General features: G+C 37.5%; 3 protein-coding genes across 4 annotated transcripts in view; 2 read left to right on the forward strand and 1 right to left on the reverse strand.

Annotated features, from left to right (window-relative positions):
• Positions 1-3386: 3386 nt before the first annotated feature.
• pm20d1.2 (peptidase M20 domain containing 1, tandem duplicate 2) overlaps positions 3387-25521 on the reverse strand; it is a 76582-nt gene continuing 54447 nt past the window's right edge. The window contains exons 14-15 of one of the 2 annotated variants that reach the window (XR_006106077.1): positions 11604-11691; positions 3387-3430 (exon numbers count right to left, since the gene is read on the reverse strand). The gene's annotated coding sequence lies outside the window, so the exon portion shown is untranslated. Of the gene's footprint in view, positions 3431-11588; positions 11692-25521 lie in introns of those variants that run through there. The other variant, XM_042492453.1, reaches the window with a different exon arrangement.
• On the forward strand, positions 3641-13701 carry LOC121946480. The gene is made up of 23 exons (XM_042491050.1): positions 3641-3665; positions 3765-3794; positions 4254-4458; positions 4910-4966; positions 5060-5225; positions 5373-5497; positions 6208-6331; positions 6441-6623; positions 6771-6887; positions 8329-8461; positions 8754-9045; positions 9264-9297; positions 9752-9875; positions 9951-9977; positions 10099-10303; positions 10390-10446; positions 10536-10701; positions 10788-10912; positions 11001-11124; positions 12187-12369; positions 12508-12624; positions 12742-12874; positions 13399-13701. Exons 1-23 carry the CDS (start codon positions 3641-3643, stop codon positions 13671-13673), a joined length of 3027 nt encoding a protein of 1008 aa, XP_042346984.1. The 3' UTR covers positions 13674-13701.
• On the forward strand, positions 16337-24682 carry LOC121947404 (probable endochitinase). Its single transcript, XM_042492450.1, has 13 exons — positions 16337-16397; positions 16851-16897; positions 17502-17533; positions 18328-18354; positions 18514-18730; positions 19066-19122; positions 19927-20089; positions 20191-20315; positions 20406-20529; positions 20623-20805; positions 21148-21264; positions 21540-21672; positions 21912-24682. Exons 3-13 carry the CDS (start codon positions 17509-17511, stop codon positions 23795-23797), a joined length of 3057 nt encoding a protein of 1018 aa, XP_042348384.1. The 5' UTR covers positions 16337-16397; positions 16851-16897; positions 17502-17508; the 3' UTR covers positions 23798-24682.

Consider the following 25521-nt stretch of genomic DNA (forward strand, 5'->3'; position numbering starts at 1 on the left):
AGGAGGGGTCAAAATTTGACTTTTTTCGACATACTATACTATTGCCTTGTTGGCCGTTTTTTTTTGACATGCTAAATTATGAGGTTTTTGGCCTTTTTTGGTCTTTATTCCCACTTTGCATGCTATGACGCGTCTCTACAAGCTATTCTATGTTGTTTTCAGCCATTTTTAGGAGTGGTCAAAATATGACTTTTTCCGACATACTATACTATTGCCTTGTTGGCTGTTGTTTTTGACATGCTAAATTATGCGATTTTTGGCCTTTTTTGGTTTTTATTTCCACTTTGCATGCTAATACACGTCTCTACAAGCTATTCTATGTTGTTTTCAGCCATTTTTAGGAGTGGTTGAAATTTGACTTTTTTTCAACATACTATTGCCTTGTTGGCCATTTTTTTAACATGATAATTTATGAGGTTTTTGGCCTTTTTTCGTCTTTATTCCCACTTTGCATGCTATGACGCGTCTCTACAAGCTATTCTATGTTGTTTTCAGCCATTTTTAGGAGTGGTCAAAATATGACTTTTTCCGACATACTATACTATTGCCTTGTTGGCTGTTGTTTTTGACATGCTAAATTATGCGATTTTTGGCCTTTTTTGGTCTTTATTTCCACTTTGCATGCTAATACACGTCTCTACAAGCTATTCTATGTTGTTTTGAGCCATTTTTAGGAGTGTACAAAATTTGAGTTTTTCAACATACTATACTATCCTCTTGTCCATTTTTTTGGACATGCTAAATTATGAGGTTTTTGGCCTTTTTTGGTCTTTATTTCCACTTTGCATGCTAATACACGTCTCTACAAGCTATTCAATATTGTTTTCAGCCATTTGTAGGAGGTGTCAAAATTTGCCTTTTTCGAAATACTATACTATTGCCTTTTTGGCCATTTTCTTTGACATGCTAAATTATGAGTTTTTTGGATTAACTTTGGGTTAATGTTAGTCCTAGAAAAAGTCAAACTACTGCTCCTAAAAACTGCTAAAAATGACGAAGAATAGCTTAATTAAATGGCTAAAAACCTCATAATGTAGTATGTCAAAAACATTGCCAAAAAGTCAACATTATAGTTTGTCAAAATATGTCAAATTATGATTGCTCCTGAACAAAACATTATAGAATAGCACGTAGAGATGAGTTATAGTATGCAAAAAGGGGATGGGGGCCAAAAAAGGCTGAAATCTTATTTAGCACGTAAAAAAGGCCAAAAAACAATAATATGGTATGTAGGAAAAAGTCAAATTTTGACTGCTCCTTAAAACTGCTGAAAACAACGAATTAAAACTTGTAGAGATACGTCATAGTATACAAAGTTGGGAAAATAGGCAAAAAGCTCACAACTGAGCATGTCACAGCAATGGCCAAAACGGCGACAGTAAAGTATGTTAAAAACGTCAAATGTTGACCGCTCCTCCAAACAGCTGAAAACAACATAGCTTGGAGAGATGCGTCATGGTATATAAAATAGGAATAAAGGCCAAAAAAATGCCAAAACCCTCATAATATAGATGTCAAAAAATGGGCAAAAGGGCAATAGTATATCATGTCGAAAAAAGTCAAAATTTTATCCCTCCTAATAATGGCTTAAAAACAACATAGAATAGCTTGTACAGACGCATCATAGTATACAAAGTGGGAATAAAGACCAAAAAAGTCCATAAACCGCATAATTTAGCATGTCAAACAAATTGCCCCAAAAGGCAAAAGTATAGTATTTTGAAAAAAGTCAAATTTTGACCGCTCCTAAAATGGCTCAAAACAACATAGAATAACTTGTAGAGACGCATAATAGTATACAAAATGGGAATAAAGGCCAAAAATGCCAAAAACCCTCAAAATTTAGTATGTCAAAAAATGGCCAAAAAGGCAATAGTAAAGTATATTGAAAGAAGTCAAATTTTGACATCCCCTAATAATGGCTATAAACAACACTGAATAGCTTGCAGTGATGCTTCATATTATACAAAGTGGGAATAAAGACAAAAAAAGGCCTAATATTGACAACAAGACACAAAATTATATGCCTTGTAAATGGGATTTTAGATGTTTCAGTATCTTTTTAAGGACTTTATTTTCACTAATTCACCAACTTTTTTATATTTTTAAGACTCATCAGAGACTTTGGGTTTAAATTGTTTGCAGGTGTCTGTGTTTGAATCATAGAATTTTGTACTTTATTTACTCATCAATCTTCTCACACAGCTCGATGAGAAGATCAATAACAATCTCTGAATAAGCTGGCTTTAGCCTCACATCTACCATACAGATGAGAGCAGTATCAGTCATCTCATTTAGGTCTCATTCCCAAGACAGAGGGAATAAGCCTATTAAACAAAATGTAAATCTCTTCTGTTAACTGTCACTGCCTGCATCAATTGGTCTTTCAGCAAAAAGAAAAAATATTAGTATCTTAGTGAACTTTGGCCAATTCGCTGACATACAAGATAACTCATGGTTACATCATGGATATTACGGCTTAATGGAAAAGGACATCTTATCTAATAATCTTTGAGGTTTATTAGACCTCTGATATGATACTGTAGTTTCTGATGTTGAATTTTTATTACTGTACCCCACTGATATGTAAGATTAATATACAAGGCTTTTACTTTGTTGAGTTTCTTGTCAATGCAAAGTCAAGGAGGCCAGAACAGGTCAAGCGCAAACAATACTCTTAAAGACTGAGACTAGGCAAGAAAAATGGTCTTCTCAAATATCATGCTCTTAGAATTTTTTTTTTTTTCACCAGGATCATCCTTGATTAAATTGTGGCCATAAACTGAAAAAAAGTTGGGTTGAGAACATGCAAAATTGATGTGCAAAAACAACCAATTTGAAAGTAACAGTTCAGGCTGTAAGAAATGATGATGCGCATTATTAACAAACTGACATTTAATGGACAACCCGATTGACGAGCCAAAGACGAGTTCAACACAACTTTAAGTCCAAGATTTTTTTTTTACAACCTTATAACACACAAATGCTCTAAGCAGCAGGATTTTAAACCCTAAATGTGAGTCTTTTATAAATGATTCTCAAGGTTAGAAGTATTGTGTTGGTTGTTGGTGCCATGGGAATCATTTTGATCTTGATGTTACATAAAATACAATCCTTTAACTTCATACTTTTATCAAAGTCATCTTATCTGCATGAATGATCAAACTCTCACACTCTGTGTGACATTACAGAGGCAAGTTTATATAACCTTGTGTAATCTGATCCAGATTTATCAGGCAATAAAAACCAATTTCATCCGTCCATCTTGTCATCCTCTGACAGCTCAACATATTACAACTCATTTTACACCAGCAATTATTGTCTCCTGAAGCATCTGTTACACCCCACTGTCATGTAGCCTTTGTCCCCGTCTTATCACGTCCATAAAAAGGACTCACAGGTGAATCATAGTCACATCCAGCCAGTCACTCTGGGAACAGGTAAGTCATCAGCACACAGAAGTTTCAGTGGCCTACATTTTACAGGAAAATATATTTAGTATGTGCAGCATTATTTGCTGCAGTAAAGCCCATAGAATTGGTTGCAGTTTATGAAGAATATAATGCAATCTTTTAAAAGTTTATAATACTCAATATTTTTTGTAGTTGCAGCTGTAAGGAAAAGACTCAGCTAACACAACATGGCTCGATTAACAATCTTGGCTGGTAAGTTACCATCTTTCAGTTGATCATTCAGGCAAAGGCAGTGATCTTATGAACAAAAAATAAAAGACAATTAAATATATGAAATGTCTTCTTTTTTAGGGCTGTCCCTTTTGATGTGTCTCCAGATGGGTATGCATTCATTATTTATTTACTTTACATTTTTACATTTGCTTCTTCAAAAAAATACACATCTTTCCTCTACCTGTAGAAGGAAGCATCAGTCTACTGCTATCTCACCTCACACCACTGAACTAGATAATGTTACAGCTGAGCTGAGGAGGACGACATCTCATGTTGTCATGAGCATCGGCATCTTGTCCACAAGTAGCTGCACATGTCCTGCTCTGTGAGATAGCTGGCAGGTGTAGTTTGTTAGTAAGAAAATACTTTCCTACTTCCATTATATTGGAGAGAAGACATCTCTGTGGCCGATATCTCCAACACTCGGCAACCCACACCAAAACAATCTAAATTTATAAGTAGAACTACAAGTCAGCGGAAAAATCTGTCAATTTTGGTGTGGACTTACCCTTTAACCACCCTGCCCCATAGAAACTTGATTCTAATCATTTCTCCTCTCTCCAAAAGTGTCCGCTACAAAACTGGTGTGCTACTTCACCAACTGGTCCCAGTATAGACCAGGTGCTGGCAAATATCTCCCTGCCAATGTGGACCCCAATCTCTGCACGCACCTGATCTACGCCTTTTCAATAATCAACCCTTCTAACGAGCTGTCGCCATATGAGTGGAATGATGACGTTCTCTATAAATCCTTCAATGAACTCAAGAATAGGTGAGTTATTCCTGCATGCAGTATTGATCTATCTTTAGTCATATCTACCATTATTTCACAACTAATGACATTGACAGTCAAGAGGAAGTTGGTTAAAGGATGTCATTCAGTTTTCCATACAAGGAGATTGTAAAAACTGTGAGATTAACTGCTGTAGAGGAATGTTAACTAAGAAGAAAGGAAAACAGTTTGCAGAAAATACACAAAACATCGCACAAAAGAAGAAACAGAAGGGGGAAAGTAGGGGGTAAAGTGTAGTGGTAAACTGTATGCAGTTTTATCGTTAAACAGATACATGAAGTGAAAGAAAAGAACATTTTGATTGGTATTTTGAATGCAGGTATTTACTTGTAATGGAATATTATTATTTGGTGGCACTTCTTCTTCTACACTAATTCTAGTTCTACACTAATTCATCTTTAATTCATGTTTTTGCACAAATCCTGCACAGAAACCCTCGGCTGAAGACTCTTTTGGCTGTAGGTGGATGGAACTTTGGAACCACACAGTGAGTCAACACCAAGGCTTCAACATCAACAGATCCCGAGGCTGTATCTTAATAAGAACATTATCAACTGTGTCTTGTTTAACATGTTTACAGATTCACCACCATGGTTTCATCCCCCGCCAACCGCCAGAGATTTATCCAGTCTTCCATCAAATTCTTAAGACTGCACGGATTTGATGGGCTAGACCTGGACTGGGAGTATCCTGGAGCACGAGGAAGTCCACCAGAGGACAAGAAGAGGTTCACAGTGCTGTGCCAGGTCCGTATGTAAAATCTACACATCCCCTCTTAAGCAGCATTGACAGAATCCTACTGTATGCCACACCAACACTGAGATAACACAGTAATGTGGCTTTGAATATTCTCACATTATACACATGATTATCCTAATTCCTTCTACATTCAGGAATTACTTGCCGCTTTTGAAAAAGAAGCAGCTGAGACCGGAAAACCACGATTGCTGCTCACAGCTGCAGTGGCTGCTGGGAAAGGAAACATTGACAATGGATATGAGATTGCCGATGTCTCAAAGTGAGTCATTTAGCTTTAAAGCTGCAAATATAAATGCTTTTTTTATATGCTTTTTTTGTATAATCAGGGCCATAATCACAAATTTGATTTTTTTTAAAACACCTTCTAGTTTTTTAATTTGGGAGCAGGACGTAGCTCCTCTTTAACATTTTCAACATTTCAAATTGACTTTTTCACAAAGGGGGGTCTGGAAACCCTCAAAGAAGAGTGAAGTCTGTGTTTTTTTTTCCAGAAGGGTAAAAGCTAAACTGACCATTTTAAAACATTGGAAACAAAAATCTAGCAACAGGGGTTCTAAAAGTTCTAAAATGACTGAGTGCCATTTTAGAGAGCCAGCATATACACGAGGGCTGTACACGAAAAGTGTCCGTACTATGACGTGATTACGACTTTTTTACATTTACATTTAAAATTAGATTTTTAATGACATAGTATGTAGTGTGATTTTATATGATGCAATCCTTTTTTATGAAACAATAATACTTTTCCAAAAATTTCTGTAATAGTGAAGTAACAGCAATTTGTTAAGTATATTTATGATTAATATAAATTGGCTATGCTTTTTTGGATGGCAGTGCATGTTTGCCTGTAAATAGAATAGCAGTAAAAAAAATATATATGTGGGTTGGGGGGTCTTAAGACTTAAGAGAATTTGTTCCCTCCAATATATATTATAACTATAATGAACCATTATAATGTTTCTCTAACAGGTTCTTAGACTTTATAAATGTCATGACCTATGACTTCCATGGAGCATGGGATCCATTCACTGGTCACAACAGCCCTCTGTACCGCAGCTCTTTCGATCAGGGTGACCTCATCTACTTCAATACGGTGGGTTAAATTCTCTACATAGTTCATTTATCATGCTCAGTGTCTAAGAGGCTAAATGCCTCACATTTTTTGGTTTTTAATTTTGTTATTTTTTATTTTCTTCTGACAGGACTTTGCTATGAAATACTGGAGGGACCAAGGAGCTCCTCTTGAAAAGCTCATACTTGGTTTTGCTACGTATGGCCGCACATTTCGCACAACATCATCAGCGAATGGTGTTGGAGCACCAGCCAGCGGAGCAGCCTCTGCTGGGCCCTACAGCCGTGAAGCTGGGTTTTGGTCTTACTACGAGGTTAGATAAAACTTGAGAGCAAAAAAGGAGGCATACTATAAAACAAAACAAAGTGAACTTAGATTGTATTAATAAAAGCCCAAATGAATAGAGAGTTTCAAACTCAGACTTCACAAAATGTTTAAGTTTTTTTTTTCCATTTTACAGATTTGCACTTTCCTTCAAGGAGCCAGTCTCCACTGGACTGATGAACAAATGGTGCCCTATGCCATTAAAGGAAATGAGTGGGTTGGGTTCGATAACAGGCAGAGCTTTGAGATTAAGGTAATAATTAACATCTTATCCTTCTTATCTATGTTTATGGGTATTATTTACACAAGATAACACAAGCTTATCACTATCACTACTTGCCAGCTATCAGTTGTTTTTCTAAATTAGTACCTGCTGTAGATATGACTGATCACAATGGGTATGTTTACATGCACACTAATATTCCACTATTATTACAAATATGACAATATTCTGAATTTAATACAGATCATGTAAACAGTATATTCTGTTTAGATATTCCCAATTGGCCCTTTTTCGGAATGTAGCATTTTCTGTTTAAGACATGTGGGATATGCCAATATAATTCAGGTTAAGGGAGCATTATTTGGACACGTTACAGCGCATTTGGAATATGTCTCTCAGCTGAAGTTTTTACCACTGTTTGCAACACACGGCATTTTGCCTGTTTGCAGTCAGCTCTGTGTCCTACACTCAAAACCAAATAGACAACAGTTTGCAAGGCTGGGGTAGAGATGCAAGTCCAAAAGAAAAGCCTGCAATTTTGGTTGGAAGGAGAAACACAACTAGTTTTAACCGTCATGACAGACCTGGATATCAACAGGTTTTTGGGTATGGGCATATGTTCTAATACCAACATTTTCAAGACAGAGGTTAAAGGAATGAAGACAGGAAGAGTGTGTCCAAACATCCAAACAAGTCTGCCATTGGTGGAAAACTATTGGCACATGTAACAGCAATTCCAACTTTCATGTGATAAGCAACATGGCAAGGCACATTAATTGAAGTATGCACCTTTGGACTGGAATCTTTTTTGAAGAGGTTGTGACGTTGTGTTGCATTTTTGCTTTGTCAGAATTTGTCATTAAAAAAAAAAAAGCAGACCGAACAATCACAAACAATTACAGGGGGCACAAACATTTTCATCACCAAGGTGGCTGTTTGCATTATGCATGACTGAGAGTCAACCTATTCTCAGACTGGACCAACGAGAGCAGAGCTGGATCACACTATCACATACAGGAAAGAAAACATCCATTGTATGAAAAAAAAAAAAATTTACATGTAAAAAAAATTCATTATGTTGTTAGATTAGGATTTATTTGAAAATGCCTCACAGAGATCTGTTTTAGTTTATTGTGTATTTTGTTAGATTAATTCTGGCATTAGGCCATGACAGACCATTCAGGGGCCAAAAGTGCATAGGCAAACATAGCATTAGCACAGCAACAATTTCACCTTCAACTGGATTTGGAACTAAGATATTTTTCTATCTGGATGCAAACTTCTCCCAAATAGGTTTTGATTCAACTAACAGATCTGACTTTTGCACTCTATGAATAAAAACCTTTTTTTAAATTTCATTCACCTTGAGAAAGTGTAATAAACATGTTACACTTAACACTTGGTTGTATGTAATAAAACAACAAAACTTGTATTTTAAACTGCAGCACTCTCTATAACTGACACTCCATAGGCGCAGTATCTGAAAGATAACAAATTTGGAGGAGCCTTCATCTGGTCTCTAGATCTGGATGATTTTTCTGGACAGTTCTGTGGACAGGGAAACTACCCCCTCATTAGTTATCTGCGCTCTCTTCTGGATTCAGGTAAACAGAGATCAGACCTCACCACTGCACACCACTGTAAACGTTTCATTATCTCCTCTTAAAGGTTCTGTATGTTACTCTAGATAAAGATTAATGATTGTTCAGTCTCATTTCCAGGTCGTTAAATACTGACACTTTGGGTTGGCCAAACCACCAACCAAAAGCATTGGTATTTGATGACCTGGAAATTATTCTAAACAATCAACTATTTTTCTCCAGAGTGACATACAAGCTTCAAACAAGTAAAACCTCCCAGAATCTCTTGAATTGAATCTTACTTTTATTTTACTAGATTTGCCACCTCCACCTCCTGTAACCACACATGCACCAGAGATTACTACGAGCAATCCCGGCTCAGCCACCTACACGACTGCAACTCAGACAACTACTCCTACAACTACTGATGCCAAAACTACCACCACAAGTGTTATTTCTGGAAGTGGTTTCTGTGCCGGGAAGGTAGACGGCCTCTACCTGAATGATAAGAACCGTAACTCCTTTTATCAGTGTTTCCATGGAAACACGTACCTCCAGCAATGTCCACCTAATCTTGTTTTCAATGAAAGATGCAACTGCTGTGACTGGCCTTAAATAAATGTATTATTCTTAAATCAAAATAGCATTTTGATTGTGTTTGTTTGATTGTGTTTTTTTTATGTTTCATTTAATTTGAATAATTTCACTTGTATGATCTACTAGATAACTAAAATGTGATAATTACATGAATCAGAAAAGGGTGACTTCACAAAAACAAGACAAGACTGTGTAACACAACACTCAACTTTATGCTTATGCTCTTCAGGTTGTGTAGAAAACAAGATTTTGTTCCCATTTTGGTATATTTTCTACTGTACAATAAAGTTAATGTTACCTACTACACTGGCTAAACTGTCTTGGCTGCAGTTTGTAGGACGAGTATTTTCTTTCTGGCAGGACACTAACATGAACATACACTGAAATTGAGTGGTCAGTCTGAAGTCCAAAGAAGCACAAATTCTTGTCAGTCACATGAGCTCAATGCCAATAAAAAATGACAAAGACCAAACACAGGATGAAGAATGCTGGAAGTATTTAAAGAAAATGTAGTATTGATGCCAATCAAAGTGCAAGATGCATGATTGATTTAACTGTCAAAATTTCTCCTGAGAAATTATCAGCACCGCAGTCACACTGTATTGATTACAAGGGTCACTCACAGGTTGTTTTCTTTTACCAGCTTCTGTTATTTGACTGACCCGGATGACGCAGCAGCTCAGTGGTCTAACTTTGGGAAGTACGATTTGTCCCTAGTTAATGATTACCCTGATTGGTGTATTTTTTTATCAGCTAAAGAAAGCTATTCGGTGCTCTATTTTTCACATAACAGGAGCTAATCCAAGCACAACCAACATGAGCAAGTTAATCCTAATTGCAGGTAAGACACAAAAAAGCAGGAAATTTTCACAAAATCTGTTTATCCAAAGATTTAACTAAATCTGTGATTTTGAAGGTCTCTGCCTTTCCCTTGGCAGTTTCGGTGAGTTAACGAATCCATAATTATTCCTGAACAATCTTAGTAGAAGCTGAACAAATTCTAAATGTTTAAATGTCTAGTCATCGAAGATTAATGAAAACGATTTCTGCTCTCCCATGTTTAGTCTCATCCTTCAGACTGGTGTGTTATTTCACTAACTGGTCCCAATACCGACCTGGCAGCGGGAAGTTTATGCCGATAAATATAAATCCAGACCTGTGCACCCACCTCATCTATACCTTTTCTGTCATAAACGAGGCAAATGAGTTGGCCACCTTAGAATGGAATGATGATGAACTCTATAAATCCTTTAATGGACTCAAACAGCGGTCAGTCCAGAGTAATTAAGCATCATCTCTGCAAACTGTTACGCAAAATAATAATTTTGGCCAACCTAATTTATATATTCCCACAGGAATCCAAATCTTAAAACACTGCTGGCAGTTGGAGGCTGGAACTTTGGATCACAAAAGTGAGATATTTAGCATAAATCAATAAAAAAAAAAAATCAATGCACTTTGTCTTCTTGAGAGTACTTTTGTTTCCCCATATGCAACCCAGATTCACTACAATGGTGTCAACACAAACCAGCCGAAATACATTCATCCAGTCTTCTATCAAACTACTGAGAAAGTACAGTTTTGATGGACTTGATCTGGACTGGGAATACCCTGCTGCAAGAGGAAGTCCTCTGGAGGACAAACAGAGATTCACATTGTTATGCAAGGTCAGATCATAAAATACTGTTTGGATGTTCAGTGATGTTTAAAAGAAACCAAAAAAGTGACTTTCTCATGATTCTATGGTGTACAGGAGCTCTTAGAGGCCTATCAGGCTGAGGGAACAGCAACTGGCCAGCCCAGATTACTGATTTCTGCAGCTGTAGCTTCTGGGAAAGGAACTGTTGATGCTGGTTATGAAATCACAGAGATGGCAAAGTAAACTACAACTTTACTCCTCTACATTATCACTATGATTAGCTGTCATCATGTTTTGGTGAATTTGATCTCACATGAATTTCATTAGGTACCTGGACTTTATTAATGTGATGACATATGACTTTCATGGCACCTGGGAGAGTGTGACAGGACATCACAGCCCCTTATACAACGGATCCCACGACACCGGGGACCATGTTTACTTAAGTACTGTGAGTAAAGGGATTATGATGTAAAGTCTACTCTCTCTCTGCTAATGCCAACTCTCTCTTTCTGTTTCCTTCTCATTAAATGTATTTCAATCCACAAGTTACCATGCACATTTTCAAACTGTGCCTGAAACCCCAAATATTGCAGAAGAGTTTTATGCTTGGCCTATGTAGAAAAGTTAGGCTTCCATTAATGTGAAAAAATGCAATGGAAAAACAGATTTAGAGGGATTAGGTGGCATCTAGTGGTGAACTGCAGATTACAACCTACTAAAACTTATCCAAGAATTCCTACAGTGTTCATTGCTCAGATTGTGGGTTTTTTTTTGTTTTTTGGGAGAAAACAAAACAAACAGAACAGTTGACAGAAACCACTAAAAACGTTTAATACAGCAGTTTCATGCTATCAATAAGTGTCAGCTGATGCTGTTTGGCATCTCAGACACAGGCCATTAACCCAGCACCTGCTAATGTGTGCTTACCTTTTTCTGATTCAGACACTCAAGAAGTTTACTGAATTATCCGCAGGTTTCTTCTCCTCTCCAAATAAAATGGACCACGCGATTTCAGCTGGTAAAAACACAGAATAAAGAAGTTTCATGTTATAGTTTCATGTTATAATTCAGGCACTATTCATTGCAGTTGGTCCACTAACTATGGTGGCTGACATGAAGATGTGATAACGCAAAAAGGTCAATGTCATCAAAATGCAAATGGCCCTATCTAGAGCCAGTGTCTGGTTTGTGTGTTCTTGGGTTAGTGTAGAAACATGGAGGTGAAACATGGTGATCTCTATAAATGAAGACCTTGTTTTAGGTAACAAAAACCCAACCATTATTATTTTCAGAAACTGTGTTGTCTTCTTCTCAAAAGATTTAATGGTGATTGGAAAAAAAAAGGAAAAGCACCACTAACTGTTTCTCTCAATAAGCCCAACTCCTAATATTAACAAAAATAGGACAAATGAAATCCACACGAAACTGCATTTTCTCTTCCTAATACTCGGAATTTTGGTTAAATATGCACATTTTGAAGGGAAACTGATGCTTTTTATTCACATTTCAGGATTTTGCCATGAGATATTGGCGAGACAAGGGGACACCTGTGGAAAAGCTTAATATGGGCTTTGCTACATACGGAAGAACTTTTCGACTGTCCTCTCAATTCAGTGAGGTTGGAGCAGCAACCAGTGGTCCAGCTGCTGCTGGTACTTTTACGAGGGAGGCTGGCTTCTGGTCTTATTATGAGGTGAAACTGACAGCAACTCATTGCATTTAACTTTGCTTTGTTAGCAACTCTATGTTAGTGATTTAAATAAAAAGTTACTTATTATGAGTAAGACTTTGATACATTAGATTAAAATTTGAAATTTAACCCTCTTTTCAGATTTGCACATTTCTTCAAGGTGCCTCTGTTCAGTTAATTGAGGAACAAAAAGTTCCATATGCTGTCAAAGGAAATGAGTGGGTTGGATATGACAACAAAGAAAGTTTTGAGACTAAGGTAATTATGTGTTCCTATAAAACCATTGGTCTTTTACTTTTGCCAGAAACCAGAAGTTAAATACATCACTTAAGTGTATACATTTATGCTGAAGTGTTTCCATCATTATTTATTCAGGTGCGTTACCTAAAGGATAACAGATTTGGGGGAGCTTTCGTCTGGGCTCTGGATCTGGATGACTTTAACGGACAGTTCTGTGGACAGGGAAACTACCCCCTCATCAGCTATCTCCGCACTCTTTTAGACCCAAGTAAGTAGAAATTATAAATTGCAAGTTCAAATATTTTGTTTAATTATCCACACTGCAGGAGCAACCAGGGTTCCTACAGCTTAAGGTAAATAACATAAAACATTTTTTGGGCCAGTGAAAAAGAAACATCTGGTTAGAATTGGGAAATACTTGGCATTTAATGGTGATTTTTATCACAGATTTTGTGTTATGCATTGTATGTAGGATTATTCCACTGCTTTAATAACCATAATGAAGAATTGAGGGTTCTGGTAAATTATAGAAAAATAAAATATAAAATAGACTAATTATTTTGAGATTTTACAATACATCATCAGAAAAAAACAATTCATAAAATTCTACTTTCTGTCTGATTTTTTTGACTTTTAAAGAACTGATTTAATACACTTTAATACCAATTAAGCCCTTATTTTTAGATTAATGAATTCAATGCCATTTAAAACTTTTTAAGTGTACCAGGCAACCCTGGTAGCATTAATTTAATGGCAATTGTGAATACTTAAAATGTATTATTATTTCTACAGATCTTCCTCCCTTGCCCACTATTGGAACCATCCCAACTATAGTCAATCCACCTACGCACAAAGATCAGCCTCTCGCCACACCTCGTCCCAGACCAACAATCACAACTTCATCCAATATCGCAGACAACTTCTGTACTACAAAAACTGGTGGGCTTTATGCCAAACCTGATGCCCCAGGTTCCTTTTACAGTTGTGCCAACGGCATCACCTGGATCCTAAACTGCACGTCTAATTTGGTCTTCCAAGAAAGCTGCAAATGCTGCAACTGGCCCTAAAAGTTTGCAATAAATTTTTGTTACACAAGCTCTGATATCCATATTAAAAATGAGTGCTTTTTCTGCTTAGTTTATAAATTGAAATGTAGTTGAAGTGGGAAGATACATTTTTTTTAAGTGAAACTGATTCTTAAAAATCCATTTTTTTCTCTTTTAAAACAACTAAATAAATCTTGTCTGATGCAATTAAAACACAATTATTTCCTTTACAAAGTGGTGTAATGTACCTACACTTTTTATACAGTTTTTTATTTTATTTTTGCTTTTACTTCACTACATTTTCTAAATAAAATGTGTACTTTTACTCCAATACATTTTCCCTGAGCAGTTCCCTAATACAAATAGGGAGGTAAAGATGCATGCATCTTAAGAACTTATATCATCATAAAATTACATTTGATACTCAAGTACAGAAAATATAAGATACTTTAAGACTTTACTCAAGTAGTTTTCTAATATGTGGCTTTAACTGCTTTCCAAAGTCATTTACTGATGAGAGAAATCTCTGCTTTTACTCAAGTATAGCTTTCAAGTACTTCCTTCACCGCTGCCTTTATACTGCAAAATCAAATGTATTTCCCTAGGCCCTAGGCCATGGCGTAGTTCACCTGAGGTTTAATATGGTTGTGGAACCAGTGGCCTTAAAACTATTCAAACAATGTTTTCCAAATGAGATGCACCAATTATGTAAATGTCACAGCTCATTGCAATTAATGACTATGGTGTTAAGTACTGTTCTGACTTCATAAGAATGTTGGCTGAGAGTACTCAGGCTCAGTTGTTATTTCAGTCACCTTCACATGTTTTCCCTAACAAAACAGGAACAACAATGAGTTTGTGAAATGCAATTGGTCTGACGTCCGTAATGCCTGTATAATTTGATGACAAAGTTGGGATGTGTCAACATAACTATGATTTGCATAAGCAGAAGAGAAAATGCTGTAAATCACAACTCATTAAAGAGTTCCTGAATCACACCCAGTGATCACAATGTCCTAAACTGTGATTGATGAGAATACATGAATGCTTTGTCATCAGCCCTGCTGCACCTGCTGCACCTGCCTAAACCTGTAACATGTGTGTGCAGAAAATGTAACGCCCTTTTAGGTATGTCAATAATAGAGGCTGATAGATAGATAGATAGATAGATAGATAGATAGATACATATATAGATAAATGTTTTTGAAACATTTTTTGTTTAAGGTGTTTTCTTGGGAAAAACACCACACAAATTTAACATTTGATCATGAAGATAATATCAGTAACTTATTTTTACTATTAGTAGTATGTGTGTAAACATTTGTTGTGACAACTGATACCCACAACTGATAGACAGGCTGTAACCAAACTGGACAGCTGCACCAAATGGGTAAAGTAGGGGACTGAAAAATGATACAGAACTTCCAAAAACTGCAAATCACTTCTTCAAAGTCATCTGTTTAAAAGAACCTTTAATTAATTTTAGCACACTGTTCATTTTAAATGTCTTATTTTATTACCATAATCATTATCATCTTACACTGCCATTAGGTCTTGTGTTCTTTTTATTTTATTTTTACTGTCTAATTTTATATGCCTCAGTGCAATTTTTTAGGCAGTGAGCTGCCAATTTTGCTTCTCTGCTTCATAGATGGATGCATGTTTTGGTCCCTTGTCATCTACAGCTGTGTAATCTGGCATGCCTAACATCATATCATGTCACTGATAAATATATATTTTTTGATTTTGTCAGTCTTTTGGTAACTGGCCAAGAACTTTTAACAGTGTGATGATATGAGGAGTTGTTCTTTGTTTTCCTTTGTATAGTTCAGTGTAGCTAATATTAATGTGGACTTGGCTGAATAAATGGATATAGTGTCTTTTTATGGAAACCTAGTGGTTACGTTTATCATTTGCTGTAGCCAGAGCCATAGACTTTAGACCTGGACTGGAGTTTCAGAAGAGAGAACTGGAGACTTGTGACTAAGTGCTCTGAAACTTGACCTATTTAAGACTTGGCTCACACAATATGTCACTTGACCTAAATTCCAACACATTCAAAATTAGCGGGTGTGTTTGTTAATTATGGTCTACCACAAGGAATTATTATATTTTTTATTGTGTCAATGTATTATCTTAGCAACCTGAGAAAGGTAAGGTGGACTTGTTCATTGAAATGTTGTACGAAAATCATTTCAATGTTTCAGGTGTTCAGATGCTGATCCTACTCATTTGGAACAGTATTCCTCTGTTTATAATACTCCTGTTGCTGCTGTATACATTTTAGAGGATGGCCAGAATACTATACATCCTGCATATATTATATTAAAAAAAATAATAGAATGAAGTGTGAAATGTGAACATGGTGGTATCCAACTGCTTTGAACATTGTAACATAAATGTACTGGAAGGGCACTCTGAGAGTACAGACCACTGACAAGGCCAGGTACCCCACTGAGTGTCAACAAAAGTAAAAAAAATATTTGTTAATCTGCCACATGATTCAGATCCAGACCATACACTCTTCAACCAATGTTAAAAAAAGGCAAGTAGTTGTTCTGCTGAAAAACAAACACACCAGCAAAACAAAACAAACCATGACCTTATTAGCAGAGGCTTGGCTAGTTAACTGCCACCCCCATTCAGCTAATTATCCAATATAAGAAACGGGACAGGCAGAAATACATCAGCCATAAGTCACCAGTCAAAGTAAAGAGAGTATGTGCTTCTTCCAGCATCATCTTTGTAAGTATCCCTTCTACTCTCATTTTAACAAACAAAATTTTAAGTAATTTCATTTTGCTGTTGCAATGCACAGATTTTGAGGAGCAGGTGTGAACCATAAGGTGCTGTAAAGACTTGTATTACGATTAACAACTATAACTATAACTCTTTATCCAATGTTATTGATTATAAGTGTACAGTAACAACCCTGTTTAGTAAGATTGGATCTCATCTGACCAGATCTTTTATTGGATAAATTACCCAGATACAGTCATCTGACTCAATACTGATTCACAATGCAGCATTTGGCTATGGCTGTCTGGGTGGCTACTGAGTGCTTTGTCCTTTTCACTCCTGAACTTGTGACTTTTTTTCTGATTCATTAATGTCTGTTTTGTGATTACATCAGTTTGTTTTTGTTTTTTTATTGAGTGGTGTAATAAAATATTCTCATCTGTTCTTCAATAATTCCAGCTGCTGCTTGATCATAAATTTAATCTTTACCCTGTACCCTGATAAAGGTAAGTTAAAATATCCTGCTTGTACTTAAAAGGGTGCAAAATATTTCTGATTGCGTTTTGGTTTGACAATGTGATACACTGTGTGAAACAATTTTCCTGCCATCCTTACCCTGTTTTCAAATTAGCATGGCTGAAGTGGATATTAAATCCATGCTACATAAAAATCATCTTGCTATGCAACTTTTTTTTTCAAACAATACAAATGATATGCATGAACATGTGGTGGTATAAAGCCAGATCACAATGTAACTGTTCAATGGCTGTTGCCTAAATGCAAAAACACACAGGCTGTGTGCAATATGCCTAAAATAATTGTTCTAATTCTTTAAGTTAACCCACAAATTGGCAGCAGCCTGGGGTCTATGTGGCATTAATGAACATGCCAAAGAATATAAAACTGACCTACTTTCTAAAGACAATGCTAATCGTTAAAACAGCAAGATGTGCAGTTTTCCAGACTTGAAATACATTTTTGTGGCAAGAGTGTAATAATATGATACAATGATATTTTTCCAATTATCATTATTACAAAAAAAGTCCAGTGAACTTTTTCGTTGATAATTGAACTATTGAAGTAAACGCTTCTATTTGTGCTGATCCACAGTGACAACATGTGCAAGCTCACTGTAACTGCAGGTAAGGCACGCTGGACTAGTGAATGTTTCTTAACACTGGTGATATATGGCCATACAGATTGGTTTTGTTATCATGCATTCATGTCATCATGCACTTGGTGAGCATGTGTGAGTGTGTATGTGGATTTGGTGTGTATTTGTTTTAGTTTCTGGGACAATTTGTGATGCATCTGCTGGAATAAGAATTATTAAAGGATTATAAGAATTATATAAGAATTGTCTAAAATATCTGCTGTGTTTTGCATTATGAAAATTCTTAACTTTCTTGAGAAACAATGTCCCCATTACTTTGGATAATCCATGCTACACATGCAGTGTTGAGAATCCAGGATTTACATTACATTCACTTTCAATGTATTAGTATTAATGTGGACAAATAAAACAAACACAATCTGTAATGCTAGAGACCTGTAAAAGAGACTGGTAAAATCTCCTGTCCATATAATTTTCATTAATTTTTATAACTGTTCATTCTCTTAAGTCTCCTCTGCCGATAACAGCTTGTTGGGTGAGAGGCGTAATACACCTCTGTTACGTCACCAGTCAGTCAGAGAGTAGACACATAGAGACAGAAAACCATTCACACTAATTATAACTAACTAACTAACTTTTTACCCATAAACCTAACCCACATGTCTTTGGACTTTGGAAAGAAGCCAAAGAACCTAGAGAAAATCCACACTAACACAAAGAACCACCATGTTGCCAAACTTTAACAAAGATTATGTGTTGTAATTTTGGTGAACTGTTCATTAAAGTCTTCAATCAAATACTGATCAATTTGTCACTTTGAAGGTCTCTGTTTGATCCTCGCCAGTTTGGGTAAGTTTATATCACGCATTATTTATAATCAACACAATAAACAGTCTTACAAGCAGATAATATCTCCAAGTCAACAACTGTTGGTAAACAAGGATCTCTATATAATGGAAGTCTTCAAAAACTAATGAATACCTATAAAGATTTTCTTCCATTTCTCAGCCTCTTCCTCAGCCTCTTCTCTCAAGCTGGTGTGTTATTATGACAGCTCGGCTGTTAGGAGAAACAAGGATGGGAGGTGCACAGTTTCAGATATCGACCCGAACATTTGCACCCATCTGATCTACGCCTATTCTAACATTAACAACAAAAACAAGCTGTCCCCGAACAGAGCAACTGACATACAGCGCTATCAACGCTTTAATAGTCTCAAAAACAGGTCAGTGCTTGAGCCAAAACAACAGCTCCTTCCACCTCATGGCTTTACTCTGATATGCACAAGGAAACTTCAAATTAAATAGCAAAGATTAAATAGCAAAGAGTCTCTCTTACGTTGATATGATGTTTCAGTTTATTTCATTATAATAAATGAACACAAAAAATATCTAAAAATGTCATTATGAGGCACAGATTTATGATGGAAAATGTTAAATGGTTTTAGCATGAGGCTTCAACATTACCAAATGTGAAAAAAGACGTATAAATACTATTCGTAAATGATGCCGAATTTATTGTTTTGTAAATGATCATCACTTAACTTTTATGCTCCCACAGAAATCCACAGTTAAAAACCCTGTTGGCAGTTGGTGGATTAAACATTAACGCACAAAGGTAAGTTACATACAAAAACATTAAGGCTTATAGTTGTGTCAGTGCAAGGACAAGAATTAGCACTTCAACATGTAGGTACTTTACTGACCCTTTGCCCATTATAGCTGTTTTTATGCTTTGCACAGCATGCATGGTTACATATAAATGAGCTAGCACAAGGTGAGATGCTTTGTATGGAATAAAAGCAAATCATCGAATATTCGTTTTAAATGGACAAATCTGTCTCAGCTGGCATAAATCTGAGTCAGGTAGAGCCCTAATTATATCCATTACTATGTTTTCATTAATAACCAATCACTTAAAAAGGAGGAGCCATTGTGATTTTTGTCACTTTAGAATGGCCCGTTTGAATATTCATGAGGATTGCCTTCCACGGTCTTTCATGGTGTTTCTGCAGTAACCCAGGATGGGCAAATCAAACACTGGCTCTAGATAGGGCTATCTGCAATTTCTCAACAGTCTCCAGAGTTCTCCTCCATGCAAGGCACATAGGAGAAGTTTCAGTTGCGCAACCTCACCACCATTTGCCACTGAACCTTACACATTGGAACTTGGAAATATTTAACTTAAATTGATTTTATTTCATTTTAACTGATCAATGTTACAACGTCACACAAAAAAAGGACTGGTGAAATGACGATGCAAATCAGCAATCAGACCATTTGTTGATTGCTGTATATTGTCTTTTGCTCATGACCTCGTGCTTTTCACAGCTTTTTGTGTTTGTGTTCTTTAAATGAAGTCCTTAAATACAGTATGTGGAGAGTCTTCCAGATAACATTGTTTTGTTCAAATGTTTACCAGATTCAGCGCAATGATGGAAACAAAACAAAGCAGGACTATGTTTATCAGGTCTGCTATCACACTACTGAGAGAAAATGACTTTGATGGGATAAACCTTGACTGGATGGACCCTGGAAGAGCTGGAAAAACCCAGAACAGACAGAGATTTACACTGCTGTGCAAGGTCAGATCATGGATATATCTTCTGTGACAGTCACTGTTAATAATGTGTTTACCACAAATGAATATATTTTGGGGACTAAACCATGCTCTTGTGTTGTATAGGAGCTGAAAGAAGCCTTTGTGGCTGAGGGAACAGCAGCTAACCGTGACAGATTACTCCTCACTGCTAGTGTCTCTGCTGAGAAAGCAATCATCGATGCCTGTTATGAAGTTGCAGAGATTGCCAAGTAAAATTAATTTATGTAGTTCTTGAAATTGTACCCAAAATTAGCCGTTGTCATGTTTTGGTGAATGTGATCTCTTCTGCATTCAATCAGGTGCCTGGATTTCATCAATGTGCTGACATTTGACTTTCACGGCCCCTGGGAAAGTGTCACAGGACATCACAGCCCCTTATTTCAGGGATCCCAGGACACTGGAAATCAAACCTACTTGAACACTGTAAGTGCAGGGATTCACAATTGGATTGCCTAAACACCTTTCAGTGTAAAGATGTCGCCTTGTTTCAATTGTTTGTTTTTTTCTCTGTGTTAGGATTTTGCCATGCAGTACTGGCAGGACCAGGGAGCACCCAGAGAAAAGTTAAACATGGGGATTGCGGCATACGGGCGAGCTTTTCACCTCTCTTCTGCATCCAGTGTTGTTGGAGCACCAGCCAATGGTCCCAGTAGAGAAGGCTGCTATACCTGTGCAAAAGGATTATGGGCCTACTATGAGGTAAACCTGCAAGCTATGAATACAACTGATTTAAATTAATAGCCTTATTAAAGGCTGTACTGCTTTTACTGCTGTTATGAAAAAAAATCTGTTTATGCTAATACATTACATCTAAATGGAATCACATACTGTACATTTTGTATATATTCTCTATCTCTTCCTTTTGTAAATACAATTACATGTCTATGTCTGTCTTTTTTTTCTATTTTTCTTATCCCTAACTTATTTCCCTCCCCTGTACTGTGAGCATTGCCAACCCGGAAAAAATTCCTTGTTCCTCATTTGTTGAACTTGGCCAATAAACGTGATTCTGATTCTGATTCTGATTCTGATTCTTTTCAGATTTGCCTTTATGTTGACGATGCTAAAATCCGACTGATTACTGATCAGAAAGTTCCATATGCTACCACAGGAAATCGCTGGGTTGGATTTGACAACAAAGACAGCCTTGACACTAAGGTAATGATCTGTTTGATTGGAATTATTGCTCAGTAATTGCTAGGTTAATGAGGGCAAAAAATTAGACACATATCTGGTTAAAAAGATATTTTGCCAGGGTGCCTGGTGGCTCAGTGAATGGAGCAAGTGAAAAGAGTGTCCTTGCCACAGCAGCCGCAGGTTCAAATCCAGCCTCGGCCCTTTGCTGCATGCCCCCTATATTAATATTAATATTAAAAAATATATTTTGTCAACATAACCTAGTTGTTGAAGTGTTTTGCTCCTTTTTCTTTCAGGTCAGTTACATAAAAGTTAACAATTTTGGAGGAGCCGTTGTCTGGTCTCTGGACCTGGATGACTTTAGTGGGCAGTTCTGTAAAGAGAGCAACTACCCCTTCATCAGCCACCTGCATACTCTCCTGGTTCCAGGTAAATACAAAATTTTTTCTGTCCTGTCAGGTTGGTTTGCATGTGTATGTGATTCAAAAAAGTCAGCTTTGATGAAATAACCTTTCATTGACTTGAGTGTATTTTTTAATGCAAAGTGCAAATGTGTGCTGTTTTTATAAGGAAGTTTCAGAAGTCTCAATGATATGAAAATATTATGTGTAATTTATCAAACAATGTAAAAAAGCAGTTAAATCAATATCTGACTTAAATTTTTGTAGGATTTCCTAACCATAGGATGACAACTCCCAACACCAAAACCACCCTGACCACTACGAGAACACCCACTACCACCACATCGGAACAACCTCCTGACCACTGTAACGGGCAGCTCTCTGGGATCTTCCCTAACCCTGATGACCCAAGCACTTATTACAACTGTGCTCATGGGATAGCCTACCTGCAAAGTTGCCCAGAAGGACAAGTTTTTAGCCCAGCTTCCTTGACTTGTGTCACAGCTACAACTGCCACCTCTTCTGACCACTGTTATGGGCAGCTCTCTGGACACTTCCCCAACCCCAATGACCCAAGCACTTATTACAACTGTGCTCATGGGATAGCCTACCTGCAAAGTTGCCCAGAAGGGCAAGTTTTTGGCACAGCTTCCTTGACTTGTGTTATAGCTACAACTACACCCTCATCTGACCACTGTAATGGGCAGCTCTCTGGGCACTTCCCCAACCCTGATGACCCAAGCACTTATTACAACTGTGCTCATGGGATAGCCTACCTGCAAAGTTGCCCAGGAGGACAAGTTTTTGGCACAGCTTCCTTGACTTGTGTTACAGCTACAACTACCCCCTCCTCTGACCACTGTAATGGGCAGCTCTCTGGGCACTTCCCAAACCCCAATGACCCAACCACTTATTACAACTGTGCTCATGGGATAGCCTACCTGCAAAGTTGCCCAGAAGGGCAAGTTTTTGGCACAGCTTCCTTGACTTGTGTCACAGCTACAACTACCCCCTCCTCTGACCACTGTAATGGGCAGCTCTCTGGGCACTTCCCAAACCCCGATGACCCAAGCACTTATTACAACTGTGCTCATGGGATAGCCTACCTGCAAAGTTGCCCAGAAGGGCAAGTTTTTGGCACAGCTTCCTTGACTTGTGTTGCAGTTACAACTGCCACCCCTTCTGACCACTGTAATGGACAGCTCTCTGGGCACTTCCCCAACCCTGATGAGCCAAGCACGTATTACAACTGTGCTCATGGGATAGCCTACCTGCAAAGTTGCCCAGAAGGGCAAGTTTTTGGCACAGCTTCCTTGACTTGTGTCACAGCTACAACTACCCCCTCCTCTGACCACTGTAATGGGCAGCTCTCTGGGCACTTCCCAAACCCCAATGACCCAAGCACTTATTACAACTGTGCTCATGGGATAGCCTACCTGCAAAGTTGCCCAGAAGGGCAAGTTTTTGGCACAGCTTCCTTGACTTGTGTTGCAGTTACAACTGCCACCCCTTCTGACCACTGTAATGGACAGCTCTCTGGGCACTTCCCCAACCCTGATGAGCCAAGCACGTATTACAACTGTGCTCATGGGATAGCCTACCTGCAAAGTTGCCCAGAAGGGCAAGTCTTTGGCACAGCTTCCTTGACTTGTGTTATAGCTACAACTACACCCTCCTCTGACCACTGTAATGGGCAGCTCTCTGGGCACTTCCCCAACCCTGATGACTCAAGCACGTATTACAACTGTGCCCATGGGATAGCCTACCTGCAAAGTTGCCCAGAAGGGCAAGTTTTTGGCACAGCCTCCTTGACTTGTGTTACAGTTACAACTGCCACCCCTTCTGACCACTGTAATGGGCAGCTCTCTGGGCACTTCCCCAACCCTGATGACCCAAGCACTTATTACAACTGTGCTCATGGGATAGCCTACCTGCAAAGTTGCCCAGAAGGGCAAGTTTTTGGCACAGCTTCCTTGACTTGTGTTACAGCTACAACTACCCCCTCCTCTGACCACTGTAATGGGCAGCTCTCTGGGCACTTCCCAAACCCCGATGACCCAAGCACTTATTACAACTGTGCTCATGGGATAGCCTACCTGCAAAATTGCCCAGAAGGGCAAGTTTTTAGCACAGTTTCCTTGACTTGTGTTTAACTAGAGAGTTGGAAATAATTAATTTCGCTGTCCACGAGTGTTAATATTTACACTTACCAAAGAATGGAGGGTTCTATCAAAAGCTGATATATTTAGAAGTTTTTACAATCAATCAATATATGGTTATTGCAATTGTAGATTTATTTAACTCTGTTATATAGGTGTGTTCTTGTTTATATGTAGTGGAATACCACTTACTGTACTCCAAATGATAATTTTCACTTGATTACCACAACAAACAATGGAAATGCTCCAGCTTATTCAAAACACAGCAACCAGTCATTACTCATACAGACAAAGCTACTAGTACTTCATTTACTTCTCTGTCTCAAAGTAAGATACAAAATCCATTTTGAGATTCTATTAATAAAAAAAAAACTCTTGTTCATGATAGTATGTTAAAATGTGGTTGTTGGGGTTTCTGATTTTGTTTTCTTTTGTGTTCTGTATTTATTTAAAAGGATCCGCATTTGCTGATTCCTATGGCACCAGCCAGTCTTCCTGGGGTCCAAAATTCAGTACATTATGTTCATCACATACATACACATACATGTTGTACAAAGGCGTGTGTTTGATGTACATCAAATTCAGCACAAAAGACTCTATACAATATTGTGTCTGTGGTACCCTATTTTTGTCACATATGTACTTTGAATTATGTTACATCAAGAGGTTGTAGAAGTTCACTTAAGCATCCATACTGATGATGTTCTTCTTATTAAGTTAGTCTCATGATCCCCTCATATATTCGACTCAAGGGCCATCGCCAAGGGGCAAGAACAATTTGTAACCCCCACTGGACAATTATCTGCTTAAGTAATGCTAGTAATTTTGTTGTTTGAATAAATACTTAAATATTAGGCAGAAAATAAAATGTGCATGAATGATGGAGTGTTTCATTTTAGCCACTTTCTAAAGGAGTTTTATGCGACATTGACATCATTATTAAAGCAAAGAGCTATTAGCTCTGTACAGATATAGTGGAATAATGGTATCCTGAGGACAGACAGAAATGTGTGTGTTGTAAATTTGAGTTTCTCTGCTTGTTTTAGTGGTAAACAGTCCGGCATCGTGTGCATGCTGTTGAATATGAGTCCCTGTGTATATGCCCCACTTGCTGGCCTCCCTCCAGTTCTCCCAACAGTTAACACTGTTAGCTCTATCAGCAGTCCTGCTGTTTTTTGTTTTGCATGGACTTAGGAGATTAAGGTGCTAGCCGTCGGCTCAGTCACCATGCTGAGAACCGAACTAGACAACCTGAATCAGACTCTGAATCCACAATATGCTCAGAAGATTGTACACAGCTACTTTAAATCATTACTTAAAAACATCTTCTCGATTGTCTACTCACAAGATCACAAGAGTGGAACCTTTAGCAAGTTATGCAGTATTTTTGGTCAGTCTGCCATTCACTGAAAGTTGCACTGGTCCACATCGCAAAGCAGCAAATTCATTTAATTTCAGCCAATGTTTGAGATACACAGTACTGTTTTTCATGAAAGAGTAATAACAGCAAGATGTCAGATGTCAGGATGTGTGTCCTATTTGTCTATTGTTGAACGACATTGTTTCAGTAAATGGCTCATTTTATGACAGTGCAGATTATTATGTTAATTATTGCTTTGTTTGTCACTGAAAAGAAACTTTTGTGCGGATGTATTTTTAACCACTGTGTAATTACATACGCCTTACATCACAACAACGCTGTTGGTCATTTCCACGAA

The sequence above is a fragment of the Plectropomus leopardus genome, chromosome 8 (assembly GCF_008729295.1).
Source record: "Plectropomus leopardus isolate mb chromosome 8, YSFRI_Pleo_2.0, whole genome shotgun sequence".
Classification (NCBI taxonomy): domain Eukaryota; kingdom Metazoa; phylum Chordata; class Actinopteri; order Perciformes; family Serranidae; genus Plectropomus; species Plectropomus leopardus.

Bases quoted from the DNA above. Each gene is read 5' to 3' on its own strand.
- LOC121947404 (XM_042492450.1), top strand. From the start codon at position 17,509: ATGTGCAAGCTCACTGTAACTGCAG. The intron at 20,530-20,622 runs GTAAGTGCAGGG...TCTCTGTGTTAG, and splicing joins ATCAAACCTACTTGAACACT to GATTTTGCCATGCAGTACTG. The intron at 21,673-21,911 runs GTAAATACAAAA...AAATTTTTGTAG, and splicing joins GCATACTCTCCTGGTTCCAG to GATTTCCTAACCATAGGATG.
- LOC121946480 (XM_042491050.1), top strand. From the start codon at position 3,641: ATGGCTCGATTAACAATCTTGGCTG. The intron at 6,332-6,440 runs GTGGGTTAAATT...TTCTTCTGACAG, and splicing joins ACCTCATCTACTTCAATACG to GACTTTGCTATGAAATACTG. The intron at 9,876-9,950 runs GTAAGACACAAA...GTGATTTTGAAG, and splicing joins CAAGTTAATCCTAATTGCAG to GTCTCTGCCTTTCCCTTGGC.